Raw genomic sequence first — 19,065 nt, 5'->3', positions numbered from 1 at the left:
AGCTGCAGGACAGTCGGGCAGTGATGGCACGCCTTTAATCCCAGTACTCAAGAGGCAGAGGCGTGCAGATCTCTGTGAGTTTGAGGTCAGCCTGGGCTACAGAGCAAGTTCTAGGAAAGCCAGAGCTACACAGAACAACCCTGTCTTGAAAGAAAGAGAGAGAGAGAGAGAGAGAGAGAGAGAGAGAGAGAGAGAGAGAGAGAGAGAGAAAGAGAGAAGGAAAGAAGGAAAGAAAGTTAATTAGTTGGGCTGAGGAGATGTCAGTAGATAAAATCTTTGCTATGAGAACTGGAATTTATATCCCCAGAACCCACATCAAAGTCAGGCAGGCATGGCAGCAAATTGTAATTCCAGCATTTGGAAGGCAGATCACAGGGCAAGCTGGCTAATTGACCAGCCTGAATGGGTGGGCTCTGGATTCAGCCTCATAAAGTGGAACGAGATAGAGGAAAACACTCAACATCAACTTAGCGCCTCTGCACATATTTATGAACATGTGCATATATGCACATGCAAACAGACATATACACACACACATAAGAATGTATATGGTTCTTAATCATAACTCATATTTGTATAGACAGGTGTGGTATGTATGACATGCCTTTAATCCTCTGGAGGCAGAGGCAAGAAGATCTTTGCAAGTTAGAGGCTACCCTGGTTACGTAGCAAGTTCCAGGCCGACCAGAATTACACATCAAGACTCCATCTCAAAGAAAGAAAAACAAAAACAACAATTAACAAGAATAAAACCCTTATCTTTATAACTCAAAGATCAAAATAAATATAAAGATATCTAAATGCACCATGGAACAAACACATAGAGATCCATCCATACACACTAGATAAACAGCCAGCCTAGAAAAGGAAATAACATCATTTAGTTATCTCATCTTCCTTATATAAGGAGTCAAGTAGAATGGCAATGATGATCCAGGTCATCGGTAAGTGTTGAATATCTGTGCTATTCCATATTCATTTTTTTTCTCTTAACCTTGTCCCGTTTGTGATTCTCATTTAGTATGTGTGGAAACTTATGCTCAGGAACATTTCATATCTCGCTCTTTACACCTTTTATCTGCAGTCTGTCATGTCTGAGCCACACCTGTGTAGTACTGCCCAGAACCTGCTCTTCTCACCCCTCCATGATGCTATAAAAAAAAGAAAAAGTAGAAAACAACACACCTTCAGTCCCAAGCCAACTCTGTGGAAATATGTGGGTTAGAAAAGTTCGATCTAGTCATGAACTAAACTAGATTAATATGGTTTTAAGGTTTTAGAGTCACTAAACCAAAACCATTCACATACAAGGATTCTAAAATTTGAGTGAAAGTCTCTTCCCAAAATTATTTTGAGCTCAAATCGCTGGGAGGAGAAGCTGGTTTTCCTTGTGTAGAGAGAAAAAGTAAGAGAGATGAGACGGCTTTCAGGTGGCCTTCGGTGTAGGAAGAGGACTTTCTGAACAACAATCGTGTTCAACTTGAACATTCCCCACAGAAGGCTGCAGCAAGTCTTTCAGATTTGCTGTTTTTTATTACAATCCCCTGTGCCTCTAAAATATCCAGTAAGGTAGGCTGAAGTAAGAATGATTTTCTTAACACAAATAAATGTTCTTTCTGAGAGAAGATCGGTATCTTAGCTCCTTTGATCTCTTCTCTGAGAAGGGCCTTAGCCTGGACTGTGGCCTTGGTTTGGTCCCCACTGACACTCCGAGGTTGTATTTTGAACAAACAGGAGATGACTCTCCTGCAAGTTTGAATGGTCACAGCCCTGAACACTTCTGCAAGTCCCTTTCCTACAACTCTTTCATGAAGCTAGAGCTCCCATTGGCAGCTCTCTGGGTTTGTGGCCTACGGGTCCCCTGCCTTCTCTTGTTGTCTTAAGAGAGAGGACTTCACAGAGCTCAGAACTCAGTCCTTATGCACTATGGGCAGTTACAATCTGAATTAAGAACTGTCGTCCCTGTGGGCCCAGCAGTGGTGACACATGCCTTTCATTAATTCCAGCACTCAGGAGGCAGAGGCAGGCAGATTTCTGAGTTTGAGGCCAGCCTGGTCTACAGGGAGAGTTCCAGAACAGCCAGAAACCCTATCTGGAGAAGGAGGAAGAAGAGGAGGAGAAGAAGGAGGACGAGGAGGAGGAGGGGGAGGAGGAGGAGAAATGTCCCTTTGGTTCATTGCTGAAGGCTCAGAGCCCAGATGGTAGCACTATTTGGGGAGGTCCGGAAACTTTAGGGTCTTGACTGGAGGAGATGCATGGGGGGGCAGTCCCTTGAGGTGTATATCTTAGAGGCTCCCCCATCCTGTCTACCACATGAGCTGTTTTGTTCTGCTCCATGCTCCATGCCATGAAATTCCAATTCACCACAGACCCAAAAGTAACAGACCCAAAGACAACCTTGAATTTCTGATCCCCCTGCTTCCACCTCCCAACGGCTGAAATTACAGGTACAGCAGCCCTCACTAAGCCCAGCTTATGTAGCTCCAGAGAACCAACCTAGGGGTCCCTGTGAGCTAGGCAAGCATTTTACCAACTGAGCTCCATCTTCCTTCCCACCACCGAAGCATTGTTCCACTTTTAAATTTAGTTGCAGTTGTGAAATAAGAAGAGTAGGCAAGATAGTTTCACATACAGGAACAGCTAATAACTTGCCAGGGGGTGTGCATGTCAACACAGCAGCTACAGCTACCAGAGAAGCCACACAGCAGGTGGACTAGAAGAGAGGAAAAACAAAAGACAAACAATGACAGCCTTGAATTTTTCTAGGAGGCAAAGCTCAGGTCAACTGCTGGTTCTACCAGCTGAGACCCCAGTTCTGTCAGCGCAAGCCATGTGGTTTTGGAAAGAAACTCAACATCTCTGAGCCTCTCTCTCTCCTCATTATTTTGAAAAGAAGTTATAATGATAGCAAGCATCCTTTAAATTATGGGACAGTTGGGAAGAATACTAAAGGGTAAGATGAGAGAAAGTCAGCATGTACCGGGACAGACTTGGACGAGGATCTTTATTCAGACTTCCCTGTCCCCTCATTCTTGAACAAAGCTCCTTTGAAAGCTTCCATGCTTAATTGTATGTAGTCTTTCATAACAATTCCTCTAAAAGGGCATGGAAAGTGTAGCACTACAAAAATACAGGGGGGGGGGGCAGGGGGCTAGTGTCTGTGTTGGAGAAGGAAGGAGAAAGTTTCCTGTTCTCAAATGTTCCATTGTTTTATTCCTTCCTTCTTTAAGCAGTGTCTTGAGATATGGTGCAGGAGAGCATGGAACTTGCAATCTTTCTGTCTCTACTTCCCAGTTACTGGGATGGCAGGTATGCATCAGCAAATCAGCTATTGTTTTCTTTTATCTCTGGACAGAGCAAAGGTATTTTCTGCTCCTCTACACAGTGGTTTGAAGGAGAATGGTCACCATAGGCCAACATATTTGAATACTTGGTCCACAGTGAGGGAAACTGTTTGGTAAGGATTAAAAGGTGTGGCCTTGGAGGAGGTGTGTCACTGGGGATGAGCTTTGACATTTCAAACGTCCATGCCATTCCCAGTTAGCTTTCTCTGCTCTGCCTCCTACTGGTGGATAAGGATGTGAGCTCTCAGCTACTGCTCCAGCACCATGCTTGCCTGACTGCAGCCACGCTTCTCACCATGGACTCACCCTCTAAACTATAAGCCCCTATAAACTCTTCCTGTTGGGCACAGTGTCTCATCACAGCAACAGAAAAGTAATGAAGAGAGACTGCAGTCACACAATCTGCAATCAGTGAGAGCTTTTGTGTAACTAGACTCCCACAGTCTCATGATGACGTCCTGTCCACTGTAGAGCTCATCAGCTAAGAAGGCTCACCCTCACCTTCAAGTTTCCTTGGATGGTTTCCTTACTGTGCTTGTTTCTTTGGGGGCATGTTTAGAATTGATTGAGCAGAGTCCATTTCTCATGGTTGGGACTTGCTTTTTAACAACCGTGCCTACAACTTGCTCAATCTTGAGCTGAAAAGAAAAAAAACTAAATCCGAACATGACAAAATTAACTTCTCGTGTTGAGTGAAGCTGAGCCAGGAAAAGTCAGTTAGTTACATCATAGGCTCAAAAGATTGCAAGCATTAAACATTAAAAGACATGCACTCTTTAATCTATTTGCTTGCCCAGAAAAAATACTTATTGAGTACATCTTAAATAATCAGCACGAGTCAGAGCTTGAAAATGAAATGAGTCCTTACTCCAGATACTAAGGTTCTAGTGAGATTAACAGACAAACACAAATAAAGTACAAAAACAAGTGATGGTGAGTGTCCCGAACTTAGAGCGAAGGAGAGGTATGAGGACATCACATTCAACAAGAGAGGGGGTATTCTCCAGAAGAAACAGACCCTAAAATAAAGACCTTCTTTGCGCATGTAAATAAGAGTAGGAAGTGACTATGGAGGAGGTTGTAAGAAATGAGACAGGAAGAGGAGAATAGATCATGTGGGCCCTCTAGCCTGTGGTTTCAAATCTGGGATTCAGAGGTAGACTGTAGCAAGCACAGTAGGTAGGATGCTTGCCCGGCAGGAATGAAGCCTGATGCTTTTCATGGATTGACAAGTTTCTCCCCATTAAGAAATTGAACCAGGTTGATCGCAGTCCCCGGGGAAGGCTTTGCCCTGGAGGAGGTGGGAATGGGGGGTGGGCTGGGGGTAAGGGGATGGAGTGGGAGGGAAGAGAACAGGGGAACCCGTGGCTGATATATAGAACTGAATGGTATAGTAAAATAAAATAAAAGGGAAAAAAAATACAAAAAAAAAAGAAAGAAAAAGAAATTGACCAAATACTAGTCAAAAGGTAAAGACAGCAGACTTAACTCTTTTGTTTTTATGGGATAAAAGTTTAAGCTCTCATGAGAAAGAATTACAAAGCCAAAGTTTATTATGAGGTTGGTAACAACTGTATAATTTGAAGCATGATCAACTACTGACATAGGATACATAAATGTAGGCTACATATCAACACTTTCCTGAGATGTCTTATCAAAATTATGACTTATATTATACCTTAGCTCAAAGGAGAACTCAATGTGACCATAGAAAAGTATTCCCAGGACTAAAGAGATAACTTAGCCATTAAGACTATTTCCTGCTCTCCAGAGGACCCAAGTTCAGTTCCCAGCACCCACATTACGAAGGTCAAAAACACCTGTAACTACAGTCTAAAAGATCTGCCAACCTCTTCTGACCTCCTCGGGTACCACACATGCAGATGCACAAACCCACACACAGACACACATGCATACACAATGTTTAAATGTTCCTCATAAAGGCTCATGAGGCCCCATGAAGGACTATTGGCAGTTAGTGGTTGATAGGAAAGGAAACGTTGCTTTCTTCAGTGTTGTGGCCACTGCTAAATTGCCTGTGCACCAGTAAATAATCTCCCACCGTGCTTGTTCAAGAAACCATAATTAAATTCAGTGGATCTCTCTGTCTTTCTGTCTCTGTCTCTCTCTGTCCTCTCTCTCTCTCTCTCTCTCTCTCTCTCTCTCTCTCTCTCTCTCTCTCTCTCTCTCTCTCTCACACACACACACACACACACACACACACACACACACACACTCACACACACATACATACATACATACACACACACTCTCTCTCTCTCACACACACACACAAATGCACACACACACACACACACACACACACACACAAATGCACACACATAAAGACAAAAAAGATTCTCAACAGGTAGAGCTGCCTGCCACTAAGCCTGACAACCTGAGCTCAGTCCCTAGGACTCACCCTGTCAAAGAAGAGAACTGACTCCTGAAAGCTGTTGTCTGGCCTCCACATGAAGACCATGGCCCCTGCACACACACATATACACAATCAATCAATCAATCAATCAATCAATCAATGTTTGCTTGTTTGTTTGTTTTTATAGAAGACATTAAAATATTAAAATAGATGGGTACTTGCTGGGAAGGAGCACGTCAGCGGCAGGAAAAGGATGAAAGGGTAAGGAGGGGTACAAATGACCAAAAGTCATTACACCCATGTATGAAACTGTCAAGAATAATAAATAAATGATTTGTTCAATGCTCCTCTTTTGGGCTGGAGAGATGGTTCTGAGGTTAAAAGTGAGTACCACTCTTCCAAAGGATCCAGTTCATCCATGTGGTCTGCTCACAGCTCCCTGAGACTCCAGACCTTGTACCCTCTTCTGGCCTCCACTATCATCCACATTTATGTGCACAGCTCACACACACACACACACACACACACACACACATTATTAAAAGTAAAATCAGCCATTAAAGGTTCCCATTTATAATACTTTCTATGGTTTATTGATCATTAAATAGTTCACTTAAATATATTTGACTATGTAAAAGTAAAGGCAGCAATTACTTGAGTGTCTATGGGCAATTCTGTAAGATGTGATACTTGATGGTCACATGCTTTCCAGGCACTAACATCACCAGACAGAACACATGCTGGGAACGGGGTTTGCAATAAACAATAAATGAGCTAGCAGTGTCCACTGCCATGATGAGTTAGAGCCCACTCCTTCTACTCTTCACCGTCATAACTGGCCAGTGCCACTCTCCGGAGCCAAAGAGGACAAGTCAAGGAAGTCCAACTGCCTTCTCTCCAGTTCCAGCCACCACATATTAGTTCCAGGGCTTTCTTAAATGAGTATTTTACCTCTCACTCCTTTCCTTCCTTGTCTGAGAAAAACATGCTTGGGCAATAACAGTCCCTCAGTATAAGGAGAGGTGGGGCAGTGCACTTACCAGGTGTCTTACATGACATAGAAACTCAAAATTACTAGCTGGTTTAATATCGTTATTCACACTTCTTGGCAAAACCATCACTAATCATTTAAGTCAGCTCATTCTGGTGTAATTCACACTCACGACCCCTTCCCATCCTAGAGGTTTTTATGCTCCTCTATGTATATACACACATAAAATAGGTATAAAAGTCAAACAATTACTGGTAATAAAGCATACATAAATTTATGTTAAAATACTTCTTCGATATACATAGAATCTATCATTTATTACAGAAAACTAATTTACACACTAAATAAGTAGGTGTGCTTTTTTATATAAAGAATTAAATGTGAGCTGACTAGTTGATATTTTGATTTTAGGATTGTCAATGCATTGAATACTGTTTCACATAACTATGGAGCACAAAAAAGCAGAAGCATGTATTGGGCTGACCCAGGAATTCTTAGAAATTATGTTCTAATCACAAGCCAAAGTTCATTTAATGATTTTTGTTATTGTTGTTTTATGAAATTCAAGTCAGTGATGCAAACTGCAATTATTGAAATCAAACATCCCATTACAATAAAATTCAAAGCTATGTTAATTTGGTACTTAACATGCTAAGAAATGATGGTAGGAAGCTATTAAAAATCTTTTCTTTTCTGTAACTGTTATGTTTCCGTCAGAGCAGAAAACTTCCTCTGTATAGTAAGAACACTTCAGTTCATAACACATACTAGTCTCTAATGTATGTGGAGGGATTCCTGCCAGTACCCATTAGCACTGCATGTTATGATGGCCCTCACTGTGACCAACAAACTCATAAATTCTTACCATTAATCCTAGACAGAGCTTTTCTAAACTCTCTTCTGCATGCCCTTCTTCCCTATGAAGCTTGAAGATGGAGATAATGTCCTGGCACTATGTACCATCATCAAGAGACACCTAAGCCCTGGGCTGAACACACTGTGCTCCAGGGATGAGAAGCAGTCTTCTAGAGTGCTGTCTATGGTGTTGTATAATCTTTGAAAAGGCTGTTGGTCTGGGCTGCTGTGATTCATATCTAGGCTTCCTATTAGCCTCATCTCTTTAGCAAAGGAGCTGATTGGCTAAGTAATTCCGGTCCAGTGTTGTGCAGATATGACAGCTATTATCCTTATTAAGCTTTCAGGACATCAAACATGTTTTTAAAGAAACACACCCAATAATTACCTTTGGAAACTGAAGAGTAAGCACAGCTATGTATAATTTATCATTTCTTTGGGCTCTGACACACTCTTGATAGGTAACAGGCTTAAGATCTAAAAACAACAATTAAATAAGCCAGCCTTCTGACTGGACACACACATTCATTCATCAAACATTTGAGATCTGTCTGTCCAGAACTTGTAGGGCAGGACAACAACACTGACATCTCAGGTCTAAACATGCACTTGGTACCTATCCAGGGAAGAGGGAACACAAGAAGTATCAAAGCTCACAGAGTCAATCCACACCCTCCCTGTCTCACACACACTGGAAAGAACAATGCCTGACTTGGCTTAGGAGCAGACTCAAGGACATCTGTGCTTGCCAGTTACTGAAGAAACACCACCAGCTGTGACTCAGGTTAGCCTTCGGTGACTTCACTGAAATAAGGCAACCCTCTTCATCTTAAATTCACCGTTCTCACTGGTGAAAACCCAAGGAGTCATCTATGACATAAACGGTCAAGACAATCAATACTCTGAGAAAAAGTACAAGAGCCATCACTCATCACCCATTGAAGGGGAAGAGGCCAACACTGATTTCTAACCTTAGCCAAAATATCAGAATCCTTGCTCTGCATAGCAAATTCACTTCAAGCTGTCACCTTTGACCTAGAGGGTCCACTCTCCAGCTGACCCAAGGATATTGTTGCATTGAAGGTGTAAGTAGTCCTTTCCATTACTTTATGAACACATCCATTTCTAGATTTTAGTCACCAGTAGGAGAATCCATGACAAATGTACTGGATCCTCCCAGTTCCTCAGGAAACTCTCTAAGTCGGCTGTTTAGGCTTCCTGGAACCAGGCTATTCTGGTAGCACCGCTGCACTGGTTCCTATTTGTGAGAATCTGTTCCTTCCCAAAGGATTTTAGGAATTCCCTGGCCTCTCACCACCCCTCCCTTTCCTAGGAGCCTTTTTTATTTGCCAAGCAGGCACTTTGTTGAAGAAAGAGTGAAACATCATATAACAAAGGAGGTGGGGGGGGGAATACAATTAGGACATTTCTTGGCTATCCAAACACGTGAGAGATCTATGCAGCTAAAAGTCAGAATAACAACTTATTTACAGAAGAGGTGGAAACCCCCCCCCCCCCCCCGGCACTTCTGGATGGGAACTTTCTTGAGTGAGAAACAGTCTATCCCTTGACTGGATATACTGCAGATTGAGTACACAGAGTTCCAACAGGTGTGCCCTCAAAAATCTCTGTGTTTCTCTGCATATAAGGCATTCTCTCAGTAAGACCTCACTGCTATCGGACACTCCTTGAAGTAATGTTGTAGGCAAAGCTCGTGTGCTTGAAAGCTGCCACGTCCCAGCCCAATAGACAAGTATGTTAGTGTCTCAAAGGCTGCCCTGTCCGACTCCGTAGGCAAGCCTACTTGGGCTGTCCCTCGGTGCCATCACATACTACACAGAGTCGCCTTTACAGCAGTGATCTGAAGGTGCTGCCAGTTCACCAAATGGTGATGTTGGAGTCCTCGCCAAATGATGGCAACAGATTCTGTACAACTCTCAGCTGGAAGAAGAAATGTGTTCTGATCCTCAGAGTGCTACGTTTTAAGTCTGTTAGAGTTGTAGCCTTAAGATCACACCTGTGCTGAGCAAACACTGTCAGATACCGTGCCGAATACTCAAGGGAGGAACGCGACTCCTTGTCTCTGATGGAGAGATAAGTTTGTGCTGGACAGTAAGGAAATAGGTGATCTTTATGAAAGAAAGGAAGACATGGCAGAAGTGGAGGTCTAAGAGTCCAGGGTAGACTTCACATAAGGGTGATTTAGCCTAAGTATGAAAAAGCAAAGAATTCCGGATTAACGGGGTGGTCCTCCATACCTACCAACATGGAGGGGAGAAAACTGTACTGTATGCACAGAGAAAAATAAGCAGTTCTTAGGGAGCACAAACACTCTTCAGTCAACATCTCCTGAAACTGCACAAATAATGTGGGCTTGACAGGAGAAAACTACACAGGCAGTTATGAAGAAAGAGACCAAAAACATAAGATAAATAAATAGGGTGGGACCAGATTACAAAGGGCAATGAATGACATGTTAGGGATTATGGACTTCAAAGTTTTTCATTAAAGACATTTACAAAAACGAAAATAAATAATTTTCATATGACTTCTCAAAACATAAGGAACCAACAAGATCAGGCTTATACTTGGAGAAAGTTTCTATACAATAGTTGGTATAAGAACCGCCTATATGACTTTCTATTCTTTTAACATGTGTGTGTGTGTGTGTGTGTGTGTGTGTGTGTGTGTGTGTGTGTGTGCATGTGTGAGAGAGAGAGGAGAGAGATGCCCGTTGTCACACAGATGCCCACAGAGGCCAGAAGAGGGTGTCGGATCCCCTAGAGCTAGCTAGAGCCATAGGTGGTTGTAAGCTGGGACCTAAACTCACGTCCTCTGCAAGGGCAATGACAAATGAAGGACTGTGACTAAGTGGTTTTTATAGTAGCCATATAGACCAAAAGAAGTGGAGACTGCTCCACCCCACCACGGGCAGAAAAGGAAATACCATAAAAAAATGAAGTGAGGTACAGTTAGAGCCCTTTGGTTACACCTGTTATTGGTCTTATTTGAGCATGACTTGAACAGCAGGTTGCTTGTGACAGACTGGCACATTGCTATTTGTTACAAGTATATGTTATACTGTTTGTATATCACCTCAATTTCACTATACCAAGAAACTTTACAATTCAGCTCAGCAATTGAAATTACATATATTGCCATGGGAGGTGGTAATATACACCTTTAATCCCAGCACTCAGGAGGCAGGAGCAGGCAGATCTCTAAGTTCAAGGCCAGTCTGGTCTACAGAGTGAGTTCCAGAACACAGAGAAACCTTGTCTCAAAATAAGAAAAGAAAAGGAAAAGAAGGAAGGGAGGGAGGGAGGGAAGGAGGGAGGAAGGGAGGGAAGGAGGGAGGGAGGGAGGGAGGGAGGGAGGGAGGGAGGGAGGAAGGAAGGAAGGAAGGAAGGAAGGAAGGAAGGAAGGAAGGAAGGAAGGAAGGAAGGAAGGAAGGAAGGAAGGAAGGAAATTGTATGTATTACCAAATATGCTTCTCCAAATCTAGAAAGAGTTTCAAAGGAATATTTGTCATACTATCTGCATTTGAAAAGCAATAGTACACATTTGTGAGACTTTCACTTGGCCTATAGACAGCACTGGTGTGTGGTGAGCATGCAGTTTCTTACAGACCTGAGGTGGACAGCCATGGTTAGAAAAGACACAGTTTAGAGAGAAAGAGCGGTAGAATTTTGCTTATACCAATGGTGGACCCAGACAGTACAATTTTTTTTAAGCCAAGGAAGTCTTTAAGCTCTTAAAATTCTTTAGCAAGAGACAAACAGAACAACGGGAGTAGAGTGACAGAATGTCTTTGAGGGGTAAACCATGGGGCAGGTGGCAGAGACCAGTGGGAAGTGAACCACGATCCAGGACTCTTGTTCTAGTGCCAGACTTGGCAAAAGGTGCTCAAGCTGGCACCCTTTGGTCCTTTTACAGGATGACAGTGATACTGAGGGACTCCAACCCAGAGATAAGAAGAAGGGCAGGCGAGCAGGAGGGGAGTGACTCAAGTGAACCTGTCCTGTGCCAGCCACAGACACAGCAGTGTTTCCTCCTTACACCTCGATAGCGACGAGAACTCTCAGACTGGAAACCAGTGATCAAGCAAGGCAGTGAACAGCACCCCTGGGTTTTAACCTCATCAGGGTTCTAGCTGCTTAAGTTAAGGGTTTGTCCCTAAGCAGACAGAGGCAACTATTAGTTATAGGAAATTAAAAGGTACAGCAGAAGCAAACTAAAATTAGCGAGTCTGGGCTGTGTTTTCCACCACTTCATCACCCACTCTATGACCTTGCTAGGAGAGCACTGACTGCAAACCATTGCCTAACTCAGTTTTTAACCAATGTTTAATCATAAACTAGCCCTGCTACATTATTAATATTCCAAACAACATTTCCACTTAGATAATCCATCTGATATCATTCTGTCACATTATCTTAAAGGGCACCAGTCCTACATTTGTTTTTGCTGCAAAATTAATCCCCGAGTGGACAGACCTGTTTGTTTAAGTATACTCATATTTTTTCTTAAGAATCTAAATATAATTTAAAATGAAGCAAAAGAGAAATCAATAACATCACAACAGCCCTCACATCTCACTTGCTCCATAACTGGTCCCAAAATGAATTTTAATCATTTCCATCTTGGTTGTAAGAATAACACAGTATGTATTTGTACTCCCAGATAGAAAATGGAAACAGAAAGTCAATGCTGACATGGAGTCCAGTCGTCATTTAAAGTTTTACAAGGTGATTGGACTCTCTTGGCCCTGAGACAGTCAAAACTGCAGCTGACAGGGTGGGTAGTTCAGTGAAAAGGTGAGGCAGCTAGGCTCACTCCCCAGCACCAGCATGGCAGAAAGTACAGGTACGTATAAAACTTTAGGGGAAGATAAAGACGGCAGGCTAGACTCCAGACAATATTACACGTTATAGCACATGCACATACATGCATACACGACATGTATGAATCAGAAGTTTATGCAGAGAAAACCAACAGAAAGAACAAAACAGAGCAAGAATATTAACAAACAGGAACTTTACTCCAGTATCCCACTCATGTTCCAAAATGATTTAGAAATACTTTATCTTCAGACTAAGGTTTCTTGAAAGCAACAGGTTATAGCAATGAGAGTCAGACCTTGTGTGTCTTTGGGCAAAAGACTATTTTAAACACATGCTTTAATTGTAAAGAAAACACTAACAAGAGAACAACCAGCATCACTTCAAATGCCCAGCACACTCCTAAAGAATAGACATTGTAAGTAGCGTTGGGGTGGTGATGGTGCACACCTTTGATCCTAGCACTCGGGAGGCAGAGGAAAGGATCTCTGTGAGTTTGAGGCCAGCCTGGTCTACAAAGCAAATTCCAGGACAGCCAGGGTTACACAGAGAAACCCTGTCTCAGAAAACAAAAAAAAAAAAAAAAATTTTAATGTAGGAATATGAGGACAGGCATAATGGTGCATGCCTTTAGTCCCAGCACTTTGGAGCCAGAATAGATGATCTGCATGAGCTCAAAGCCAGCCCCTGGTCTACATAGTGAGTTCCAGGCCATCTACAGCTACATCATGAAACCTGGTCTCATATACATATATAAAATATTTAAATATTCTCAACAAACATTTAACAGTAGCTCAACTGGTGTGCAAGGAAAAAGCATTCAATTTTAATTTCCCTAACTATACTAAAAGGATCTGACAGTAGCTTTAGGAATATTGCACTCTTCAAGAATGTACCAAGCTGCCAAATTCCTGCTGCTAAGCCTTTCCGTAGACTGGGATGGAGGGGAAGATGAGCAAGCACACACAATGATTACCTATTGTACAATAACACTTGCCAGGAGTTCACAGTATGCAAATTTTCCACAGAACTCTTACACAATTGTAAGCATGCCAGGACAACCAAGTAATACTGACTTTCCTAAGATCTAGAAACTAACCATCGGTGTGAAATGATCCACAGTTCTAGAAACAAGTATAAGGCATGCAAAGACAGACACCACCTGGGAGTTGTGAATGACCCAAAAGTGCCGATGTGCCACCCAGGAGCCATGTATGAGTTAGAACACCCCAGCATCCCTCCCATCCCCCTCCCTCCATCCTCCACACTCAAATGAAAAAAGAGAATGGTGAGTTTACCCTGCTTTCTGAAATCATGCAGAGCAAATACCACTAATGGAAAGTTACAGGTGAAGCCTTGACTTCTCCAGGTTTGTGAATGAGCAAAGTTATTTCTCTTAACTACATTGCTGGGATTTTTCCACTCTCATTTCAATTCTGAACGGTGTTTATAACTTCTCTCAGCCTCCCATGCCCCCCCTTCACATCTTTCCAAGTCACCTTGAGACAGCTCAAAGTTTCAGCCCATAAAGGCACCAAAAGCTAATTTCTGAGACATCCTTGCCATCTAGAAAGCAATGTTACTCACATCTCATGTCCTTTTGCTGAAAAGTAGAAATGTAACATTTAACATTTATTATTTTTACTTTTTCCTGATAAATACATGCTGTTTTTATTGCCTCTCTCTCTCTCTCTCTCTCTCTCTCTCTCTCTCTCTCTCTCTCTCTCTCTCTCTCTCTCCCTCTCTCTCTCTGTGTGTGTGTGTGTGTGTATGAGTATGTGTGTGTGTGTGTGTGTGTGTGTGTGTGTGTGTGCGCGCGTGCACGCACGCTAGTTATCCAAACTCGGATTCTCAAGCTAGTGAGACCTAGTGAGCAATATCCCCAGCCCTACATGGGTTTCTTTAAAGAAAATAAAATTACATATATGTACTATTTCTCTGACATTCTTGGTAGTACTGCTTTTCTCAGAAAATCTTTAAGCAGAATTTGAATTCTTAAATATATTGAGGGGCTGGGGTGTGATTAAGGAGTAGAGCTCTTGTCAAGGATTAATTAAATTAAATTCTGAATTAAATTCCTAGCTATTGGATACACCAGCATGTGACACCAATAACTCCAAAATGATTTCAATGCTGTTGTAAGAAACAATTTCATAACAAGTTATTGTGGTGCCCACGTTTGGAAGGACTCTTTTGACCCATCCTAGAAGACATCTCAGAGTGGGGGGTTGTAACTCAGCGCTAGAGCACAGGTAAGGAGTTCAATCACTAACATAGGAATGCACACCACCACCAACCCCCAACTTGTCAACCCCAGAATAGCCTTGTCCGAAGGCAACATGTAGGGACTATCTCTCCTTCACAGGAATAAAAGAAACAGAAGACCTTGACTGTGAGGCACGGCTGGAATAACAAGCCATCTGTAAATGAGCCTAGGGTATTTTAGTTTTTCCACTCCAGAGAGGATGAAGGGTAGAGGAAAGGGTGGCATCTCCCACCTCCCTAAACTCACACAGACTACACTGGCTATCCAGGTGCCCTTCAGGCATCAGCATCCCAAAGAAATGCACTCCAGGACCCCAGCCTAGCTCTGTGTCCAGCTTTCTGGGAAGTGCCCTCACAGAGACATCTGAGGAAGCTGGACCTGGACTGGTCCTATGGGATGCGCGGTACCAAAACCTAGTGGGCAGGCGCTAGGAGATCTGCAAGAAAGTCCAAGAAAGGCTGGGCATCAGGGAATTGGAAAGGGAAAATTTGCACGGCCCCCCAAACTGCCTCCTCTTTACTCAGGCTAGGTCACCGGACTTAAACTCAGATGGCCTGGGAACCCGGTCTACTAAAACCCCAGCCCATCCCGGAGAGCGCTAATTCGTCTGCAAAGAGCTGTAAAAGACACTCACCTCCACCCATCTCTGAGCCTCTGCGAATGCAACGGAGCAATCGGCCTCGGCGTCCTCCATCCCTTCCATGACTAGGGCAAGAGAGGGAGAAACTGCGACGTGCAGTTTTAAGTTCAGGAACCTAGCAGAACTTGCAGGCGTTGCTTTCTCGAAACTCCTGAAATGGGCTCAGATCCAGCGGGACTGGAGCAGAGGAGGGAGGTGAAGAAGCTGACTGGAAGCGGTGCGCAGCGGGAGCCGGGACTCCTGGGAACTTCAAAAGTCGCAAGCTCTGTCGCCGCCCTCAGCCATGGCCCCGCCCCAGCCCACCCCCTACGGGCCGGTACCAACTTCCGTCCGTGCTCCTCGCGGGGGTCCTTGCTGCCAGCTCTCTGGTCAGACTATCTGGGCGGGGAGATGCCACAGTCGGTGGGGCGGGAAGAGATGCGCCCCAGCCCGCATCCTTCCCGCCTCCGCCAGCCTTCCCTGTCCCAGGCCCTCAGGAGGCGGTGCCCCTACAGCCTGCGGCCTGACATACCAGGAATAGCTGCACACAATTGCACCTTTCCGGGCCAAGAAACTTCCCCCGCGGGGACGTGGGGACGCCTGGCCTCGCTGCCACTGTCCTCCGGCTCCACGGAGCCCGCTGACCGGTCCCAGATGCTTCGCAGTGCCGGCGACCTCCCGGGCTTCCGGCCGCAGGTGAGGGTAACGGCTTGGGCACTTGCGGCCGGCCGGTCCCCTAGCCTGGGTGGAGCGGGTGACAGGTGGGTCCGGAGGAAGAGACCTGCCGCTTCATTTTCCCCTCCCGCCACAAGAGGTTCAGTGAACAGAAAGAACTTGGCTTTTCACCCGCCTTGACACCACCCCTGCCCCGCTTGGCTCAGTTCTGGACCTTGGACCGCCTTTACCCGGAGTTTAGTCCAAACTCTGACCCTCCCTGGAGTGTCACGGTGACAGCTTATTCCGTTTGAGCAGAGGGCCTGAGTAGGTGAGCTAGGCCAGACCGGCGAGATGCACAGGTGGTCCAAAGCCTGTGGGCCCTGGGGCTTCCCTCCCGGCTCCAGGAGCCCCAACCAGGCCACCTAGGACTTCACCTTTGAGAAAAGATGAGATTGGCCCTTTCATTCTTATTTTCCCGAGGGGCTGTTGATTTTAGGGCAATTTAAAAAAGCTAAACATATGGCAGAGAAACTAGTCTCAGGAAACAGCCTAGCTTCTGAGCCTAAGGATGGTTAGCACCTGGCCTTATCTCGCTTCATTTTCTCTGCTACAGAGAGTCTTAAAAGTCAGATACATTTCACCCCTAAATATTCCACTATACATCTCGTCTTTAAAGAACATTCCCCTGCATTGTCAAAATATCACTTCACATATAACTAAATAAAGCCAATAAAACTGCTATTTCATAACCAGCCCAGGCTCGGGTTTCCCTATCTGATCCCAAAACATCTTCTGCAGCTGACTTACCTAGACCAAGAGGCAATCAGGGAAATTGCATTCCATTTGATTGCAGAATTTTTACCCTAGAAGGGCCTCCTTCTCCCCCCTTCTTCCTTTTTTGGAATGGCATTGTGTGTTGAAAAAAGCAGGCTGCCTTCTGGATTTGTCTTATGGCTTTTTTGTGGTGTCCTCAACATATTTCTTTCTCAGTATTTCCTGCCTCCTGGAAGTTAGATCTAAAGGCTGGATGGGAACCCATTTGCTCTTATGAATGAAGACCATCTGGATTGGGGTGACTGACGGTTTCTGTTTATTCCGCAGGTTTATTTTGGTTCAATCCTTTTTTTTTTTTTTATTGGCACCCGCTGTAATCAGTGGGTCTGTTCAGAAGAGCTGACAAGCTTCAGGGATACAATTGTTCCTGCTGTGGTGGGAGACCACTGACTAGACCATCTCTGTGTGCCGCCTACACTCTTATTAGGCCAAACCCAAGAAGAGGATGGAACGATTCAAGAAAAAAGGAAGATATTTCTCTGCTTCTCTCTATCCCAGAAGTGCTCTGTATTTAGTAAACATGAAGCAAATACTTCATGTGATGCTTAATGGGATGCTATCTGGGATTGTTGGTTTTTTTGTTTGTTTGTTTTGATTTTTCGAGACAGGGTTTCTCTGTGTAGCTTTGCACCTTTCCTGGGACTCACTTGGTAGCCCAGGCTGGCCTCGAACTCACAGAGATCAACCTGCCTCTGCCTCCCGAGTGCTGGGATTAAAGGCGTGCGCCGCCGCCGCCGCCGCCGCCGCCGCCGCCGCCGCCAGGCCGAGATTGTTGTTTTGAGACAAGCCCTCACTAGGTAGCCTAGAACAGTCTCAAATTCATGGCAATCCTCCTGCCTTGGCCACTTCAGTGCTGAAATTACAGGTGTGTGCTAACACACTGAGAAAAACACTAACTATAATACTTAAACACTTAGCGACACCAGAGCATCTATATTAGCAGTGCAGTGGACAGAGGGCTCTTACAGTTACTATATAAGCACATCCTATCAGAAGCCTCTGCCATGGTGTTGGTTTGAATGAGCAATGCACGCCATCGAGTCAGGTATTTGAACACTCGGTCCCCAGCTGTCTGGGGCAATTGCAGAACCTTTAGGAGGCACAGCCTTGCTGGAGAAGTGTGTCCCTAGGAGCTGGCTCTGAGTGTTTAGAGCTTCACCTCACTCCAGCTCACTCACGAGCTGTTCTGGGTGTGGTTGAAGATGTGCTCTCTCAGCTACCTGCTCCAGATACTCACTGCCATTCCTCCCCAGCCATTATGGACTCCAATGTCCTGGACCTGTAAGGCAAAATAAATTTCCATCATTGTTTTAGTCATGGTGTTTTCTCACAGCAAAAAGAAGAAAAATTGGCTAACACATGCTGTGTAGCCTGACACTGTTCCTCAGAGACAGCTGCCGAGGATGTGACATGACAAGCCTGGGAACCTGAGCAACATATGTTACCAGTTACCAAAGTTTTGGTTTCCCCATCCAAAAAGTGCAGGACAGTAACGTCTCAAAAGAACTGTTTTATAATAATTAAATATGATGGTGAATGTAAAAGCTCAAGAGTATACTTACCACAGAGGAGGCACTCTGTGAATTATGGTTGCTCGCTCTCCCTCCGTGTGTGTGTGTGTGTGTGTGTGTGTGTGTGTGTGTGTGTGTGTGTGTCTTTCACATATAGAATTATCCTACTGAAAGGAGATGGCCACTTATTTCTTCAAATGTGCATATGGCAGGGCTGTAAAATGTTGGAAACTCCGATTAAAGTCAACTCAGCCTCCAGCCATGGCTCAGCCTCCAGCCATGGCTCAGCCTCCTTAAGGTTGCAGGTTCGCAACTCAGAACACATAAGCATAATTCTTTGCTTCATTTTTTCAGATATTAAGCTATATTGTCTTTATGGAAGATGCATACAGATTTATAGAGAAAAATACTAACCTTAGGAGTTTAAGATGAAATTCACAACAATTAAATATCTGCAGCCAGTGTGGTGGCTCAGCAGATAAAGATGCTTGTCTCCAAGCCTGACTGCCTGAGTTCGATCCTGGAGGCCACAAGGTACAAGGAGAAAACAGATTCCCATTAGTGGTCCTCTGACCTTCACATCTGTGCTGTCCAACAAGTACACATGTATACACACATACACAAATAGACATAATAAAAAATTTAAGCATGCTGCATGCATATAGCACACATACATAAACTTAGGCACACACACACACACACACACACACACATATATATGTATATCCAAAATAAATGTTTAAATATTTTTTTAAAATTAGGCATCAAAA

The 19,065-nt window shown here is 44.1% G+C and overlaps 1 protein-coding gene across 4 annotated transcripts in view; it reads right to left on the bottom strand.

The window, feature by feature from the left end:
* Positions 1-15,760, bottom strand: part of Lmo7 (LIM domain 7) — a 210,017-nt gene extending 194,257 nt beyond the window's left edge. For all 4 annotated transcript variants that reach the window (XM_015996718.3, XM_076545474.1, XM_076545463.1 and 1 more), the window contains exon 1: positions 15,309-15,760. In XM_015996718.3, the coding sequence (XP_015852204.1) occupies positions 15,309-15,377 (69 nt within the window). In that variant the 5' untranslated portion in view covers positions 15,378-15,760. The remainder of the gene's footprint in view (positions 1-15,308) is intronic.
* Positions 15,761-19,065: the final 3,305 nt, after the last annotated feature.

The sequence above is a fragment of the Peromyscus maniculatus genome, chromosome 9 (genome assembly GCF_049852395.1).
Source record: "Peromyscus maniculatus bairdii isolate BWxNUB_F1_BW_parent chromosome 9, HU_Pman_BW_mat_3.1, whole genome shotgun sequence".
Taxonomy (NCBI): Eukaryota; Metazoa; Chordata; class Mammalia; order Rodentia; family Cricetidae; genus Peromyscus; species Peromyscus maniculatus.
The sequence above is the reverse complement of the archived record's forward strand: the minus strand, read 5'-3'. Positions and strand labels throughout refer to the sequence as shown.